The sequence below is a fragment of the Carlito syrichta genome, unplaced genomic scaffold (genome assembly GCF_000164805.1).
Source record: "Carlito syrichta isolate Samal-C Ts95f unplaced genomic scaffold, Tarsius_syrichta-2.0.1 Scaffold301031, whole genome shotgun sequence".
Classification (NCBI taxonomy): Eukaryota; Metazoa; Chordata; class Mammalia; order Primates; family Tarsiidae; genus Carlito; species Carlito syrichta.
Genome location: NW_007245127.1, coordinates 556,873 through 575,112, shown reverse-complemented (window position 1 = coordinate 575,112; position 18,240 = coordinate 556,873). Strand labels below are relative to the sequence as shown.

General features: G+C 53.1%; 1 protein-coding gene across 1 annotated transcript in view; it reads left to right on the top strand.

Moving 5' to 3' along the window:
- SLC29A3 (solute carrier family 29 member 3) overlaps nt 1–18,240 on the top strand; it is a 38,394-nt gene that overhangs the window by 15,862 nt on the left and 4,292 nt on the right. The window contains exons 2-4 of the mRNA XM_008054755.2: nt 4,654–4,736; nt 12,045–12,271; nt 17,173–17,335. Coding sequence (XP_008052946.1) covers nt 4,654–4,736; nt 12,045–12,271; nt 17,173–17,335 — 473 coding nt within the window. The remainder of the gene's footprint in view (nt 1–4,653; nt 4,737–12,044; nt 12,272–17,172; nt 17,336–18,240) is intronic.

Sequence of the window (18,240 nt, the reverse complement as noted above, 5' to 3'; positions counted from 1 at the left end):
GGAAGGATCGCCGGAGCCCAGCAGGTCGAGGCTGCGGTAGCCGGGAGCGGCCACTGCACTCCAGTCTGGGCGACAGAGTGATACTCCAACTCAAAAAAAAAAAAAAAAAACCAAGTAGCTGGAACTACAAGCACGCGCTACCATGCCTGGCTAATTTTTGATTTATTGTAGAGACGAGTTCTCACCAAATTGCCCAGGTGGGTCTCGAACCCGCGGGCTCAGGCAATCCTCTGGCCTCGGCCTCCCAAAGTCCTGGGATTACAGGCTGAGCCACCGAACCCAGCCCTTTTCTTATAGTATTACGATAATTGTTCAAGGTCTACTTATGAGTGAGAACATGTAATACTCAGTTCTTTGTTTCTGTGATAGATCACTCAGTATTAAAGACTCTCAGTCCATCCAAATTCCTGTGAAGTTTGTAATTTTGTCCTTACTTATGGCTGCTTAATATTCCATCATGTATATGTACCACACGGTTTAAAATCTAGTCCTCTTCTGATGGGCAGCACGGTTGGTTCTGTGTTTTTGTTATTGTGAATAATGCGGCAATAAACGTGTGTGCAGGTATCTTTTTCATAGGGTGATTTGAGTTCCTCCGGGTATATTCCCAGTAGGGGGATTTGCAGGGTCATATGGAAGGTCAATTTTTAGATCTTTTAGGAATTGCCAAACTGTTTTCCACAGAGGTTGTACTTAGTGGGAGCCTTTTGAGGTTGCTCTTGGGAGTTAGGCCCAAGTGAGGATGAACTCCATAAATTATCCCAACACTGCATCTCATAAATCCCTCCATCTGTTAGATGGACAGCACAGATTGCGCTGGAGGGGGCAGCGCTGCTCACAGCCCAGGCACAGTGTGTTTGCATCTATATTTCCTTAAATAGGATGAGAGGAGTTGGCCCCAACACCCCTCAGAAGCACCTGAGGTGGACCCAGGGAGGAAGTAACCGCTGCCTGGCTGCAGAGCGCATCTTCAAGCTTGGAACCAGGGCTTCGCCAGGAAGGCGACACCTCTTGTGCGAATATTCCCCTAGAGAGTGCTGTCCCAGGGAGGAACAAAAAGGAAGGGGGCAGGGCTGGAGAGAATGGTTACATGGGGTTCCCAAACCACTAAGCCGGCTGCAACTTTGCAACCAAACACATTTGGACATCTCCAGAAAAGCTATCTGGAACTAGCACATTTCAGAAGAGCCTTCCATCTCTTGCTCCTCACTGGTCAACGTCGTTCTCGCGGGGCTTTGACTCCCCCACCCTTCCGTAGCATTACCCGGCCCCTCTCCTGTAGCCCAGCAGTGTGTAAACCCAGGGTCTCTCCTTGGCAGTTGACTCCTCCTTTGGTGGCAGTGGGGGCAGTGACTTTATGACCAAAGGGACCAACCACTCTGACAGGGAACTGAGTCAAGTACCGGAGGGGCAGGCCAGGTGAGCAGATCTGGAGTGACATCAACTAAGTCGAGTTTTTTGAACTCAGCACATGCCACTTGTAAAAATTCTGATTTCAACCAGAGGTTTGGTGAGGAAGGGCTAAAGGGACTGTTGTGATCAGCGTCATAACTTTTTTTGTTTGTTTTTTTTTTCTGGAGTTGAGGTCTCACTCTGTCGCCCAGGCTGGAGTGCAGTAGCATGGTACGGCTCACCACAGCCTCTACCTCTTGGGCTCAGGCCATCCTCCTGCCTCAGCCTCTGAGTAGCTGGGACAGTAGGTGCACATCACCATTCTGGCTAATTTTTTGATTTTTTGTAGAGATGTGGTCTCACTATGTTGCCCAGGCTGGTCTCAAACTCCTGGGCTTAAGCAATCCTCTCACCTTGGCCTCCCAAAATACTGGTATTAGTAGGTGTAAGCTACTGTGCCTGGCTACCACATGCATTTATTATCACATGGTCTCTATAGGCCAGGAGTCTGGGTACAGTTTAGCTGGGTCTCCTTTGAATTCGCACATGGCTGCTATCAGAGTGTCAGCCGACTACAGTCTCATCTGAGGCTCGCCTGGAGAAGGACCACTTCCAGGCTGACATGGTTGTTAGCAGAATCTTGCTTCTTGGTTGTAGGACTGAGTGCTTCAGTTTCTTGTTGGTTTTTGGCTAGAGACCACCCTCAGCAACTTGATGCCACCCACATTTCCTTGCCATGTGAGGTTCCCCTAACATGGTAACTTTCCTCCTCAAAGCCAGCAGGGGAGAAAAAGAGTCTGGCAAGACAAGTGTCACAAGCTCATTTAATACCTCCTTGTGTCTACCCAGCACCTTTGCTTTACTCTCTCTGTGAAAGCAGTCATGGGTCCCACCCACAACCAGGGAAAGGCATTGTACAAGCGTGAGCACCAGGAGACAGGGATCGTGGGCCACCTCAGACTCGGCCACCATGCCTCATTTTACTAGAACTTTCCTTACAGGCAAAAGCAGCAAATAAGTGAATAAACCCATTACGTTCATCTCAGGAATTAAGGTTTTTTTTTTTTTTTAAAAGTTCCATGTGCTGGGTCAACCCACGTCACCTTCTGCAGCTCCTGTTCTGTGTGGATAGGATGATGGTCCAGCCTTGGGTCCATTCTCCCCACGGGCATGCTCTTTATAAGACTGCAAAATGGGCCCAGTCAACAGAAGGGAGTCGGAGTTTTATCCCGTTGTCAACATTAAATGATACATTTTTCTGCTTAGATATCAACAAACCAGAACATTCAGTTACCTGGAAAATCTTCATTCCTAAAACATTCAGGACCCTGAGTCCACTCGAAGAAACAGAAACAGAGATACCACATCCCGCAGGATAGCCATTCACAGACCAGCCACTGGTTGGGCAGCCGATGAATGAGGGGCTCGTCAGGGTCTCAAGCTGAGGCAATCTCAGGTCCCCTCTGTATCCCTCTCCCTCAAGGCCTTTCTTCTTTGCCCTCTCAGCCTCACAGAGGCCCAGCCACTGTGTCAAGATGTAATTGACTGACGGCCGCGGCCAGTCCAGGCTCTGCTGAGCCCATCAGGGCAGGAACAATGCGGCGTACCTCAGAGGCGGAAGGCTATTTCCAAGGCTCATGGTTGATGGACTACACTGGCTGCGATTATCATTTTAATTGTGAGGCCACCGCAGCCTTATATTCAGGGTGCAGATTTCAAAGACCACAAAACACTCTATAACTTTGACTATAGAGCAGCCTGACTTCAGACTAAAAGAGGCCCATGACGGCATCTTTCTTCCTTGGCCTCCTGGTTGCAATCCAACACTCCCATTAAGGAGACATCTGACCCTTCGTCTCAAGGTTTGACTCACATCCCGCCTCCCCTGGGCTTTCCCTAAACCTACACTTTCCCTAAACCCACACTCACTCTCATTCTCCCAAGTGCCTGTCTCCCTTCCCCACCCCCATCCCCAAAGCCTAGAACTCCCCTAGAATGCAAAGCTCCTTCCTCAGATTTGGCAAAAACAACAACTACATGGAATTCTCACATTTCTCATGATGTTTTGAGCTGTTAAAAAAAAATCAAAAAACCTCCCCCTCCATCCTCCATCTTACTGCCTGATGAGACACATCACATTCCTGACAGGCAGGGCCACACTACACCTAGGACATCGGCAAGTTCTCTGCACACATTGTTCTTTGCACTTGGCTCATTTGGACTCAGATTATTTCCCTCATTCAATTAAATTTCTTAAGCTTTCCAGAGTGGGATCCTCACCCAGCTGCTACTTTGGTTTATCTATTTCAGGTTAAACAACATAATTTATAGAAAACCCTTGTATTTGGTATGTGGTAAATGCTTAATCTATGGAAGCTGTAATCACAACTTAGAACCCATCATGACCAGTTCACGGTTTGACCTACAGTGGCTACAGTGACCAAAGCCAAGATGCCTCAGGTCTTCCCCGTACTTTGTCTGGTTTGGCTGTATTTCCTGAGACAGTTATGTTAAAGGGGGACGCTCATGCAACGAAATCCATCCTAATGAGTGAACATTCTCTGAGTTTTGACAAACACAGCTGCCATAATGCTGCTTTATCCAAGTTCCAGCACAGAAGAATCAAGAAATGTCTCATCTTTGTGTGGCCTCGTGCATTCTCTGACGTATCCCTGCCAGGAAGATGCCCTTTTTATTCATCCAGTCTAGAGCTACTTTCCAAAATGGCTTTGTCTGTCTGTGGTAGCTCTACCAAGAGAGCAGACCCAGAATTGGCGCTAGGTTCCCTGTAGGGAGCAGGACCTGGCGTGTTTCTAAGAGTCTCAAGTGGTTACAAGAACCTGAGAAGGTTGGTTAGGTAGTAACAAAACCCGTGGGAATAATCCTGCATTTGGGCAATGGGCTAAGAGAGCTGATAGGGCAAAACTTTTCTCTTTAGATGCCCACGGAGTCCTGCCCCCATTGCCTGCGTCTGTGGGTGAGAGCATGGCTGCAGAGCTCAGGGACCTCACCAGGAACAGGGATGATGTCTTATCCTTCCTTATGGCCTCAGCACTTAGTACAGCTGGCATCCACAGCTGTTTGTTGAGTGACTGAATAAGTGGTCTTAGGCTGGAGGTGGGGCGGGACCTTGTCGTCTTGGGGTGAGCCTACCTACATGTCTGAAGACAGCCCCACGAGAGGGGTCCTGTCTTTTCTCTGAGTGGGACACCTCTTCCATGCCTGAGTGACGCAGCTGCCTCCTCCCTTATGTGCTTCCAGAACTACTTTGAGAGCTACCTTGCCATCGCCTCCTCCGTGTCCTCCGTGCTGTGTCTCGTGGCCAACTTCCTGCTTGTAAACAGGTAGGCTGCTCTCCTCCTTCTCTCAGGCCACTGGCCTTGGCCTCCTGCCTCCCCCCCTCCCTCTCATCCACAACTGCATTTTTCCTGCCTGCTTCAATGGCAGCTACCGAAGTAGGGGGCAAACAACTCCGACTCGTGCAAGAAGACGGAGCAGTCAGGTCCGTCACCTGGGGATACCCATCAGGGAGCCAAACTTGCACTTTCCAGCTGCATGCTGGGAGGGCACTGAGACGTCATGTCCACAGCCAGCGGGAGGTGTGTGGGGATCCAGGGATCTTCCCTCTTCTCCCCCCAGGGGACCTGTCAGTGTCTGCAAGGCCTGTGGCTGAGAGCGGGTCCCCACACTCTTCAGTGCTAAATTGGTAATACCAGCTGGTGTGTCAGCTGCTCACTAAGGGGCTCATAGGAGACTTTCTGACATGGTGTGGACAAGGAGAGACTCCCTCAGGCTGCCCTGTGGAAGGGTTACTCAGGAGGAAGCCAGGCAGATTCACACAACCCATAGACCCCATCAAGTGGCTGTTGCTGGCCATTCTCAGCTTGAGTTTACAAAGACAACAACCTTGGCGACTTTGCCTGTAGACTTTGCCTGCATTTCCTCTGGCTGCCACTAGGTGATATCAATGGCTTCATTGTGGTCCAGAAACCAGGGCATCTCTTGGGCATGGCCTCCAGAAGCCTCTGATCATTCATGGCAAGTCTGCTTTGCCCAGCTCTGATGAATCTGTAGTGACTGCCCAGATCTCTGGCTGAGCAGGATTCTAAGGCAGGTGTATTAGTCCGTTATGTGTTGCTATGAAGGAATACCTGAGGCTGGGCAATTTATAGAGAAAAGAACTTTATTTGGCTCATAGTTCTGCCTGGCGCTGTTAACCTGCCGGGCTTCTCATGAGGCCCCAGGAAACTTAGAGTCATGGTGGAAGGTAGAGAGGGAGCAAGCATGTCACATAGCAAGAGCAAGCAGGAGGTGCCGGGCCCTTTTAAATAACCAGCTCTCTTGTGAACAGAGCAAGGACTCTCTCTCATTACTAGTGAGACCCACAGCAAGCCATTCATGAGGGACCCAAACACCTCCCACAAATCCCCACCTCCAACACTGGGGACCACATTTCAACTTGAGATTTGGAGGGGACAAACATCTAAGCTGTGTCAGTAGGTCTGGCTTCTGGGAGTGTGCCGTGATTGATTAGCGATGTCTGCTCTGAGTACAGAAGGAAAGGGGACCGTGAACCTGAATAGATCAGTCTTTCCAATCATAGTATGCTATGGGACTATTCCAATTATCTGTTGTTATATAATATGATCCCAAAGCAGGAAGGCTTCAAACAATAGCAGTAATTAGTATTCCCGTGTTCTAGGGTTATCAAGACTTGGCTGGCAGCTCTGGCTTACTGCTCATCCTGCAGTTGCCATTGGACAGCAGCTGGGGCAGAGGCCATTCATATGCTCCCTCCCTCTGTGTCTCTCTTATCTCCCCTTGTAGTCTCTCCTTGTTGGCCTCAGGGCAATAGGACCATTTATGTAGTGGTTGAAGAGAAAATGCCCCAAGAGAGCAAGGGAAAAGCTATGTGGTTCTTACAGCCTGGTCTTGGAAGGCACATGGTGTCACTTTTGCCATACTCAGCTGGTCACAAAGCCCGCCCTGTTTCAAGGAGACCCAGATCCCACCTCCCAGGGTCAATCTGTACCCATTTTAGAACCAAAGTGCCATCTGGAGGAGTGAGAAGGAGAAAGAGGCTCGCTGGGCCCTGTGGCTTCCGAGGCCTACCTCTGCCTCCCATGGCTCACAGGACTGCATTCCGTGTCCTAGCAGAGAACACAGCCTGCAGAGGGTCCACCCAGGAAGAGAGTAGAGGAGTGACTCCAGGGCAGAGCCGGGTGTCCCCAGCCCTGCCAGCCCCTGGAGAGCAGACCCCAGCAGGAGAGAGGGCGTGAGAAAGCAAGGCTGGACGAGAGGAGGGGGGCGAGGCAGGGAGACGGCCTTGGGGGGAGCCCTCAGCTTCTCTTATGTCCTCTGTCCACTCACTCGGCTGGCCCTGAAGACGGGAGCACTCTCCCAGCCCAGATGGCCCAGGCATGCATGGTGAGACCTCCCACCCCCTTCCGGATCCAGAATCGCTGTCTGAGCCGTGATGCTTCAGTTACCGCCTCATCAGATCCTTTAGGATTCAGAAGTCCAGGTGGAGGCTGTGGCACTGCCCCTTTTCCAGGTGGAGTCAGGAGACCTCGGGCTGCATGGGGTGGCCTGGGCTTGCTTCTTAGTTGTGCCGCCTCCTCGGTGGTCAGGAAACCCCTGCTTTGAGATGGGAAAACTGACTCACAGAGGTGACCTGCCCAAAGTCACATGGCCATGGAGGGCGGAGCCAGGATTCGAACCAGGGCCTTCTCGTCCTGTATCTGCTTGGACCCTCTGGGCCACCTGCCTTCTGGTTCCCAGCTTTGCTGCTGCATGCTTAAGCCATGCTTAAGACCCTCCTAGTGAGAGCCCCATCTCGGCTCCAGGCTGCTGCGTAGGGGAGTGGCTGAGAAGGGCGGGGTCTAACTGCAGCCGGTGGGGCCCCCTGACTGGCTGCCCTCCCGAGGTTGGGTGGGGAGATGGCTCTGCAGTTGCAGGGCATTCTCCAGGGGCACCGGTGCCCCTGCCCGCCCTCCTCTCCTGGGCTCCAGGTCTCCATCTGTTTTCAAGCTGGGGAAATATCGTTGGAGCTAAGCTGTTTTTCATTTAATGCGCGAGATTGAAGCTTCTCCTTTTCTCCCCTCCTGGAGAACCCTGGTTTTCTCAACTGGCTCATCCATAATCGCCAAGTGTTTTATTATGTTAAATCTGCAGCATCATAAATACTTATGAGGAAGATTTACATTTTGGAGACTTATGAAGAAGTCGGTTCCCTGGGGTCCTGAGCCCTCATGAGTAAGGGGGTGGGGGGCACTGGCAGCTCCCTCCAAGAGTCTTCAGGGGAGTGTGACGTGACCTCCCGGCCATACCCTGTCTCCAAGTGGAACCCCAGAGACCAGGGTGTCACCTGCTTAGACTTTCCTAAAACCCCAAGAACACCACTGTCCCCTGGGTCATGCATCCCCTGGGTGGATGCAGTAGAGAGGAAGCCAGTGTCCCCTGTTAGTGCCCGTGGAGTAGGCTGGCACCTAGCGTACTTCCTGAAGCTTTATAAACTCCACAGGCGGAGGCTCTGGGCGACTGGGGTCTATGCAGCAGTTAATTAGCAGGCGAGGAGACCAGCGCAGGTGAGGGGCTTGGACGGCAGAGCCAGAGGCCACAATGCACTACCGGAATGCACGTGGCATCAGCCTCCTCATCCCACCTCCTCCTCCTCTGCCCTGGGGGTGCCAGAGTGAGCGCCCCCTCCAGCTCTTGGCAAAGCAGGCTTCTTGTTCAAGGCACTGATTACCTTATAGCAACAGGCACTCAGGAGGGGTCCCGTGACACCAACCATTTCAGCTGGATGTTTGCCTGCCTGTGACTGCGAGGCGGCTGTTAGAGGCAGAGCTGACCCGAGGCCGGCAGGTATTTCCAGCCAGACTCCCTCCACACTGAGCCGGGGGTCAAGGAACAGACAACCCCTGGGAGCTTTAGGCCAACGTGAACGCTGCCAGTGCACTGTGATCTCCCTCGCTTGTCGATTTGTATATCCAGCGAATTTTGACAGCCCACTGAGGTCTGTGCTGGTGCTGGGGGACGGGGCAGGGTCTGCCCTACCTGCACCCCGTGCATCCCCGGCCTGACCTCTACCACCTTCTTGCCCTGAGGAACTGGTGAAAAAGTTCCCCTGGGATTCCGAACCCTCATGAGTAAGGGGGTGGGGGCAATGGCAGCCCCCTCCAAGAGTCTTCAGCAGAGTGTGACGTGACCTCTTGGCCATGCTCTGTCCCTAGGTAGAACCCTAGATGCCAGGGCATCACCTACTTAGACTTTCCTAAAACCCCAAGAGCACCACCGTTCCCTGGGTCACGCGTCCTACCTGGGTGGACGCAGGAGAGACGAAAGCCAGTGTCCCCTGTCAGTGCCCCTGGGGCAGGCTGGCACCTGGTACACTTTGTCCTCACCTCTCTCTCCACTTGACTTTCTTCAGGTCTAGAATCATTAACTGCTACAGACCTTCATATTATCTGGTCTAGCTTCTTTTTAGAGATGAGGGGACTGAGGCCCAGAGAGGTTAAATATTTGCCAGGGGTCACACAGCACATTGATGACAGAACTGGACCGGACTCCAGTCTCCTGACTCAGGCTCCATGCCCTTGCTGGCTTTTATCTTGGGGATGGGTAGGACAACTCCAGCTGCTGGGAGAGGGTGGGGTGGGTACCATGTGACAGGGTCAAGTGTGTAGGATCACCCCAAGCATCAGGGTGAGGCTAGACTGCCAACCCCCAGGGACCCTGCCGTGCTCTTATAATAGACACTCTGGGCCTCCCAGGGTCTAGATGCCCACCTGGCTGCCCACCAGCTCCTGTCCAGGCCAAGGCCCCACAGACCCTGGGAAGATGTGTCTTACTGTGGGGTCTCTAGAAGCAGAGCCTGGAGTAAGGATTCACATGCGAGTCATTAATATGGGAGGTGAAGGTAGGAGAGAGGGAAGGGAAATTGGCTAGGAAGTATACCTCGTCCAGTCAGCTCCTGCTGAGGGCAAGCAGGGCTTCATCCTGCAGGTCACGCGGGAGCCAGTGTGGGACGCGCAGACGTGCAGGAGGGAGCTAGGGTGTCCATCGGCTTCCCACTTACTGGTTGAAGGCTGCTCTCAGGAAGGGCTACTCACTTGTCACCACCCCCTGCTTCATGAACCAGCATCCCCTGAAGTAGAGGTAGGACACCAGCAGCACTGCCGAGCCCCTGACCATGTCATCCCAGCTTGGAACCCTGATGTGTATCTTTGTGTTCAGGGACACTCTTAGTAGCAAATGACAGAGACACAAAAAAAGGATTTTCATTCTTCAACTGAAAATGAGAGGCCAGCTGCCTTCAGGTGCCATTGGACCCAGGGGCTCTCTCTTGCCCCACCCTGAGCTCCATGAGGCTCTGCTTGGCTTTGCCCTGTGTGTGGCCCGACCCCACTGCTGGCAAGATGGCAGCCAGCAACCCCAGACATAGTCTTCATGGAAGCTTCTCTGCTTGGCTTCCATGTAGCAGTGGCCCTAGGCAGGCCACATGCTAATTCCTAACTCAATCCAGCGGCCACGAGCAGGGAACACTGGTCACCCAGGCCCGGTCACGTGCCTGCTGTTTGCGGTTGCGTCGATGTAGGCGATATGACCAACCGCCTCCCCAGGAGGACTTGGCATGGAGGCAGAAGCATCCATCCTCCCAGAGGAGGGTGCTGGCAGACATAGTCCGCAAGCCACCCCACACTCTATCCCCCACCAGGATGTGGCTTAGGTATTGCCCCAGAGAGCCTTCCACACTGCCCAGGGTGAGAAGATTTCACCTGGGATGTGCCTTGTGATGCCCTGCCTGCCCCCACCCCTTGGAGCACTTAGCACAATGGAATGAAGTACTTGTGGCTGGGCTGTGTCCTGGGCATGAAGCACAGTGCGCTTGACACACAGCAGTACCCACGTGAGCAGGCCGAGCGCCGGGCTGGACACGCCTCCCCATGGCCTCCCTCTGCCGCTCTGAGCTGTCCTTCCTGTTCCTGGGCTCCTGTGTGTCCCTCACAAAGTGGTCGCTGCCCCTGTTCTCCCTCCCTCACAAAGTGGTCGCTGCCCCTGGACCAGAAGGAAACCCAGATTAGCCTGGGGCCACAGAAGCACTTGGAAGACATCATTTCTTACCCATCATGACTGTGATTCCACGCCTATTTGTGTACATGTATATTTTTTCTACCTTTTAAGTTTGTCTTTTTGATTTTTAAAAAAATTATGTATATGTAATCTGGCTTTCCTCCCAGTCCCCCACCCACTGGCTAGCAAGAAAACTGAGCTTCCAATCCAGTTTGAAGCTTAGTCTAATCTGATTTAAACAGCCCCTTGAGATGGTGTTCTTGCTCCCTAGAATAAAAATGTGCAGTTTCTTAGTAGCCTCCTTCCCTGCTGTTCCCCCAGGCCCGCATGGGGGCTGGGAACACGTAGGCATGATGCTGGAGGGATGAGGACCCCTGGCCCTGAGCGGCACTGGCTGGGCATCAGCCGCTGCCTGTGACAACTAGACTATCTCAGGAGGCTCCCCACTGCCCTGGCCACCTATTCGGGGCCACTTGATGTCCTTGGTTCCAGGGGAGACCGTAGAGCATCATTCTGAGAACAGACTCCCATCCTGGGCAACATAGTGAGACCTTGTCTCTACCAAAAAATCAGAAAAGTAGCCAGGTCTGTAATCCCAGCACTTTGGGAAGCCAAGGCAGGAGGATTGCTTGAGGCTAGGAGTGCGAGATCAGCCTAGGCAACATAGCAAGACCACGTCTCCATAAAAATAAAAATAAAAAAATTAACCAGGTGTAGTGGCACATGCCTATAGTCCCAGTTACTTGGGAGACTGAGGCAGAAGGATTGCTTGAGTGCAGGAGGTCCAGGCTGCAGTGAACCTTGATCATGCCACTGCACTCCGGCCTGGGCAACAGAGTGAGACCTCGGCTCAAGGAAAAAAAGACCTCGGCAGACTGGAGCCAGGCCTCCTGGGTTCACAGCTGAGTGACCAAGAGCAAGTTCCTTAACATCTCTGGCCTCAGCTTCCTTGTCTGTATCGATGGGATAGGTTAGATGACTATCTTAGAGAGCTGGTGTGAGATTCAAGTGCATTAGCATCTAGAAAGCACTTAAAGAGTGCCTGCCACAACTCGAGGGCTATGTTTCCTGTGATGGTGATGATGATGATGATGATGATGAAGATTTTCTCTCCCCTTCTGCCCAACCACCTACTAAATTTTGGGGAAAGGAGGCCGAGTGGGTGGTTGCTCTGTTTAAACACCAGACAAAGCCAGTGAGAGCTCAGCCCTGTGGCAGGAGGAGCAGGAACTTGCCTCGACCATCCTGGTGTCCTGACCTTGAAATTCACCACAAGGTGAGAGCAGCAGTACCCACTGAGCACTGGCCCCAAGCCAGACACTGCCACCTGTCCCCCAGAGCCTCAGTCCCTCACAGGAGGTCAACAGACTCCATTCCCCATTGTACAGAGGCAGAAGTCGGAACCAGAGCATCTGAGTCATTTATGCAGGGCCACATGACTAGCGAGCCAGGGCAGGTGCCTCAGCAGGCCTCCTGCAGAGTGGATGGCCCCACCTGCTGACCCTGCTCATGTCCCTTACAGTGGCTCACGAGCCACCCAAGGGACTGTCTAACCACTTCTGGTGTCCTCACCCCAGGGTTTCAGTCCACGTCCGCATCCTGACCTCGTTGGCCATCATGCTGGCCATCTTCGTGGTGATGACTGTGCTGGTGAAGGTGGACACCTCCTCTTGGACACGTGGCTTCTTTGCCATCACCATTGTCTGCATGGTGATGATCAGCGGTGCTTCCACCATGTTTAGCAGCAGCGTCTACGGCATGACTGGCTCCTTCCCCATGAGGAATTCTCAGGCACTGATATCAGGTGAGAGCTGTGGTCCTGGCAGCCTACCAGGTTCGCAGCCCTGGGGGTCATGTGAGCCAGCCAGAGGTGACATGCAGTAGTCCTTCCAGAAAAGGAAACAACGTGTGTGCCGAGTGGGCTTTAGTCATCTGTGTTGTGTAACAAACCACCCCAAGGCTTAGTGTCTTAGAACAACAGCACTCGTGTATATTACTCGCAGATTTGCAGCTTGGTCAGAAGTTGGCAGACCAGCTCATCTCTGCTCTCCATGGTGTCAGCTGGCAGAGCTGGACTGGGGACTGAAGGATCCAGTTCAAGATGGCGTGCTTCCCTGGCTGTTATTTGGTGCTGGCTGCTGGCCAGGAACTGAACCAGGGCTGAGCTGGACTGGGGCAGGGGCTCCAGTGCCTGTCCACATGGCCCTCACCATGGCAGCACGGGCTTCCTCATGGCATGGTGTCTGCGACACAAGAGCGGGCCTCCTGAGTGATCCTAGCAGAAGCTTTGTTTCTGCCTTAGCAACAGAGGCCACATAGGGTCACTTCCACCACAGCCTAAGCTCACCTGGACTCAAGACAAGGCAGGTGGACACGCCTCGGCGGCCAGCAGAGAAGTCATGCTGTGAGAAGGCAGGTGGGAGGGAGGATGCAGTTGCAGCCATTTTTGGAAAGCATGCCCTGCCTAGGAAGTGCAATTCCTGAAGGCAGCCTCCTCCTGCTTCATGTTTCTCTCTCCTCCTGTTCGTCTTCTGTATTATCCCTCCCCTTACCTTTTCACTCCTTCGTTTCTCCTGTCCTTCCTTCCATCTGCCTTTTCTTCCTTTCTGATTTTATAGAGGACCTGCCATGTACCAGGGATTCAAAGATGAACCAGACTCCACCCCTCGGAGCTGATGGCCTAGTGAACACACTCCCCGGCTCACCTGGGCTCCAGCATCCTGCGGGTGTCCGGTGCGTGGCGTGGTGACATGTTTGTACTGACACTGCTGAGCCTGTTATGGGGCTCTGGCGATTGCGTTCTCTAAGGGGGTGTGCATGTGTCTCAGCCAGATGATCCAACAAGGTAAAAAGGACTGGATCTATAAGCATCAGTGCTTGACCAGGGGACCTCCGTCCCTAGAAGCGAGACCAGGACTCCACTGCTCTGTCTGTATCTCCACACATCCCTGGCATGCAGAGCAGTGCTCTGAATATATGCCCACTTGAGAGGAATGTCACAAAGCACCTGCACTGTGTCCACTAGTTAACGATACTAGGCAGTATGTGGCCGGGATGTCGATACCTTGACAAGGGTGCATTCCTTCCCCACGCGAGCCAGTGCCAGACATCACTAATAGATTTCTATCTTTACTCCTGAGCCTCTAAATCCTTCTCAGCACAGCGCTTGAGGCCGTTCCTCTAGAAAGATCACAGTCTAGATGCGAGCTTCAGTCTGTTTGCCATTTTTGATATAGGAGTAGGCTTCTGGCTCTATCCTGGGAAATCAAAACCACTGGGCCTGAAATAAAATAAAAATGAACTTGTTCCTAAATCTCCTGAGTACAGTCAACATGACCCCAGCAGTACTTCAAGAAGGGCATGTCTAGGCTAAGGGCATGGCCACCAGATACTAGATTCAGTCCCTTGTCACCCCTGGTCTCAGGAAGAGGCTCGTGTCCCCTCATCTCCTCCATCCGGCTGGAGGAGGGTTTCAGTATAGCCACAGCCTTGCTGACTACCTCTCCAGGAGCAGTGAGAGCACACAACTCAAGTTGGCAAGTGGCCCTCCAGGTCATCTGGCCACCGGGGGTCTTCCAGGGAAGGGGAGTCTCTGATGACTGACCTTCCTTCCTTCCTTCCTTCCTTCCTTCCTTCTTCCTTCTCCCTCCCTCCCTCCCTCCTTCTTTCCCTCTCTCCCTCCCTCCCTCCCTCCCTTCCTTCCTGTAGACACAGGATCTTGCTTTCTCCCCCAGGCTGGAATGCATGGCTCACCTCAACCCTCTGAGTAGCTGGGACTACAGGGGTACATCTCCACACCCAGCCTAAAGTTTTCAAAATTTTTCTTAGAGACAGGGTTTTGCTGTGTTGCCCAGTCTGGTCTTAAATTCCTGGCCTCAAGCGATCCTCCCGATTCAGCCTCCCCAGTCGCTGAGATTACTTCTGGCTAGGTGGGGAAGTTTAGTACTTCCACTCCACTATTAATGACCCTGGACCCTAAACCATGGTCACCACTGTGTGCGGCCCTGTGAGCACCCAGCACCCTGGAAAATCGAGGTGTCCCAGTCTCCCAGAGGTCCAGGGCCACTTGCCTGCCCCACTTGCTTTTTTGTCCAGAGGAGCCTGTCTGAATTCTGTGTGCGTTGGCATCTAAGGAGCGATTCATTTGTTTTGCACTGGTGTTTTTTTAAACCCCTCATTTGCATGTATTTCCATAACTGATGAGATAAAGTAGGGAGTCATGAAGGATGGGCTCCCCGAGGCTGGGTTTGTTGTTGATGATAATATTGTAAATTCTCTACAAGTTGGGGAGCGAGGGAGGAAAATCAATGGGCAGTGATGTTAAGATCTCGTCCTCCGGCGGCGGGCATGTCTTACTGAGTCCAATCCCGGTTCTTACAAAACGTCCAGGCAGGGATTACAGCTTCTCAGAAGTGGGCACCCTCTTGGCAAAGGGTTTACCCCGTTGTTGCTGCTTTGATGTGGGGAGGACAGAAATAGCCATGCACCTAACTGGGAATCAGAAAGGATTTGTTTGGTGCTTGGCGTCTCTGCACCAGGCACTCTTCTGAGCACTTTCCATGTCATAATCCTTTTAATCTTCATAACAGTCATAAGAAGTAGGTGTTATTAACATCCCCATTGTATAGATGAGGAAATGGAGGCACAGAGATGTTAAGGGACTTGCCCAAGGTCACACAGCTAAAGGTAATAGCGCCAGAATTGGGCTCAGAGGGTCTGATTCTAGAGTCTGCCTCTCAGTCCCTGTGCTGATGTTTATCTCTCTGTCCTCCCTCGATTACCCAGACTAGTGTTGGGGGAAGGATCCTCCATCAGGGCCAAGGGCTGCCAGAGCCCCAGAGATATTGGGCAGAGCGTGGGACATGTTAACAGTGCTCCACGGTACACAGGGTCCTGGCTTTCCCTCTCCACTCTGCTCCATGCTTCAATGGATTGAACTGTGGTGCCTGGTGGGAGCCGCCAGCTGGGGCCGCACAGACCAGTGTGCTGTTTGCAGTTGCAGCCAGTTTGCTTTGCACCACCTTGGGAACCGATATCCGATGCTCTGAAGTGGGCGACGCATCAGCCAGTCAGCCCAGTATGTCTCCCAGGCTCCCTCCATATTGATGACAAGGGTCCGGTCTTGCAGTCAAAGCTTCCCACTCATTACCCTGTGTCCGCCTCACATGTTCCATGTGATGGACAGGACAGGTGTTAGCCCCAGTAAACACAGGCAGGGAGGAGTACCTGCCTGCACACACTGTACCAGCACTCCCAAGCTTGTGCTTCACGCAGGCCTTCTGATGCCTGGCCAGCATGTGTGGACCACCCACGGCTGTGAGGGTTCGAAAGAAAAGAAAAACGCATGCTTACATTCCTCCCTAGCTTGTGGCAAGGAAGGAACTTGCATTTGTGGAGTCTCCTAGGTGCCAGGCCCTTTTCTAACATCCTTTGGTCCTCACAGCAGCTCTGCAAGGCAGGTGCTGTGCTTCCTGTTTTACAGACGAGCAAACTGGCTCACGGCAGTCACGTTAGCCCCCGGGGTTCTAGCTTGTGAGTGGCAGAGTGAAGGGTCAGACGTGCAACTGTCTGACTCTGGGGCCCGTGGTGTTCCCCTGGGTTAGGTAGCCGCGAAAGGTGTGGTGGCCCACAGTCACATGGGTGACGTATATCAAAGCCCTCGGCAAGGAGAATGTTCCATGTGATGGGGAGGCTGAATGCTTGTGTGCGTCTGTAGGTGTGTGACTGTGTATGTGTGTGCTGAATGTGTGTGCATTCACACGTTAGGTGAATGGGGTACAGCTGTCTGGGCTACAAGGTAAGTTCCGTGAGCTCCTGGGTGGGCCACACAGTGGGGGTTTGTGGCCAGTGAGAGCTTCCCCAGAAAGGATGGCCCCAGGACAGCGGGAGACCTGTGCTGCACATTCCCTGAGCATCCCTCCCAGTTTGGCTGGCCGGTGCTTTGGGATGAGGGCAGAGAAGAGGAAATGCAGAATTCACTGACATGTCCGGCCCCTGCATCTAAAGTTTCAGAGCCCACAAAAAGGGCAGTAAAGAGAGATGGAGTGGCTCAGCCTGTAATCCCAGCACTTTGGGAGGCCGAGGTGAGTGGATTGCCTGAGCCCACGGGTTCGAGACCCACCTGGGCAACTTGACGAGACCTTGTCTCTACAATAAATGAAAAATTAGCCGGGCATGGTAGCATACACCTGTAGTTCTGGCTACTTGGAAGGCTGAGGCAGAAGGATTGCCAGAGCCCAGCAGGTCGAGGCTGCGGTGACCAGGAGTGTGCCACTGCACTCCAGTCTGGGCGACAGAGTGAGACTCCAACTCAAAAAAAAAGAGAGAGAGAGATGGAGACTGAGGGTGGGAGAGGAAGCCAGGAAAGAAAGCCAACCAGTGGACCCCCTGGAGACCACATGCCCTCCCTCGAGTGCCACCCAGGCTAGTATTGGGGGAAGGATCCTCCATCAGGGCCAAGGGCAGCAACTTCCAGCAAGTCCACCAGAGAGAGGGCAAATGACACCCCTGGAAAGTCAGGAACCACATGGCTACAGGAACCTCCATGCCTCCGAGGAGTCTTCAGGTTGTTGTGAGAACCACGGCATCTTTCACGTTGGAGAATTTTTAATTTGGTCTGTTAAGCCCACGTGGAGAGGGCCCCACGACCACACGCCCACTCCCTGCCCACCCCTGACTGTCTGCCGTGTCCTCTGCTCTCCATAGGAGGTGCCATGGGTGGCACCATCAGCGCCGTGGCCTCGCTGATGGACCTGGCCCTGGCCAGCGACGTGAGGAACAGCGCCCTGGCCTTCTTCCTGATGGCCACCATCTTCCTTGGGCTGTGCACGGGCCTCTACTTGCTGCTTCCCAGGCTGGAGTATGCCAGGTGAGGGGCCACTGTGTACCATCCGCTTGTCCTTCTTGTCTGTTCAGTTGTGGTCAGGCATGTCTACTCACCTCCTTCTGTCGCCTGATCAGGTTCTGTGTCACCTCCTTGTCTGTGGCCTGTCTCCCGCTGGAGGGTGAGTTCACGAGGGCAGAGGCTGTGGGAATCTGTCCTCTACTGTATCCCGTACCTCGAGCCACACCTGACTCACAGCAGTGGCTCAACAAATTGGCCCAGCCAGTGGCTGTGAGGAACTGGCTCTGTGCCGCACCCCCAAGCAGTGGGAACCTGCGAGTTTGGGGACAAGGAAGGCAGGCGGCAGAAATAAGGCCTGAAGAGTCCTACTAATGAATAACAGTTCCCCTTTATGGAATACCAACCCTGCCCCAGCACTGCATTCCTGCTAGCTTGATGTGTCCTGTCTTATCCAATGCTCCCACTCTCCTATTCCTCTTAGGGTATAGGGCTATCCTTTTTTATCATTCCCATGCACAGATTAGAAGACTAGGGTGCTGGCCATGCACGGTGGCACACCTGTAATCCCTACACATTGGGAGGCTGAGGTGGATGATCGCTTGAGGTGAGGGGTTTGAGACCTGCCCTGGGCAACAGAGTGAGACCTATATGCCTATTTTTTAAAAATTTTTTTAGAACTGGGCTCGGTGGCTCAGCCTGTAATCCCGCGCCTTTGGGAGGCTGAGGTGAGTGGATTGCCTGAGCCCACGGGTTCAAGACCCGCCTGGGCAGCGAGACCTCATCTCTACAATAAATCAAAAAATCAGCCGGGCGTGGTAGCACATGCCTATTAATTCTGGCTACTTGGAAGGCTGAGGCGGAAGGATCGCTGGAGCACAGCAGGTCGAGGCTGCGGTGGCCGGGAGCGGCCACTGCACTCCAGTCTGGGC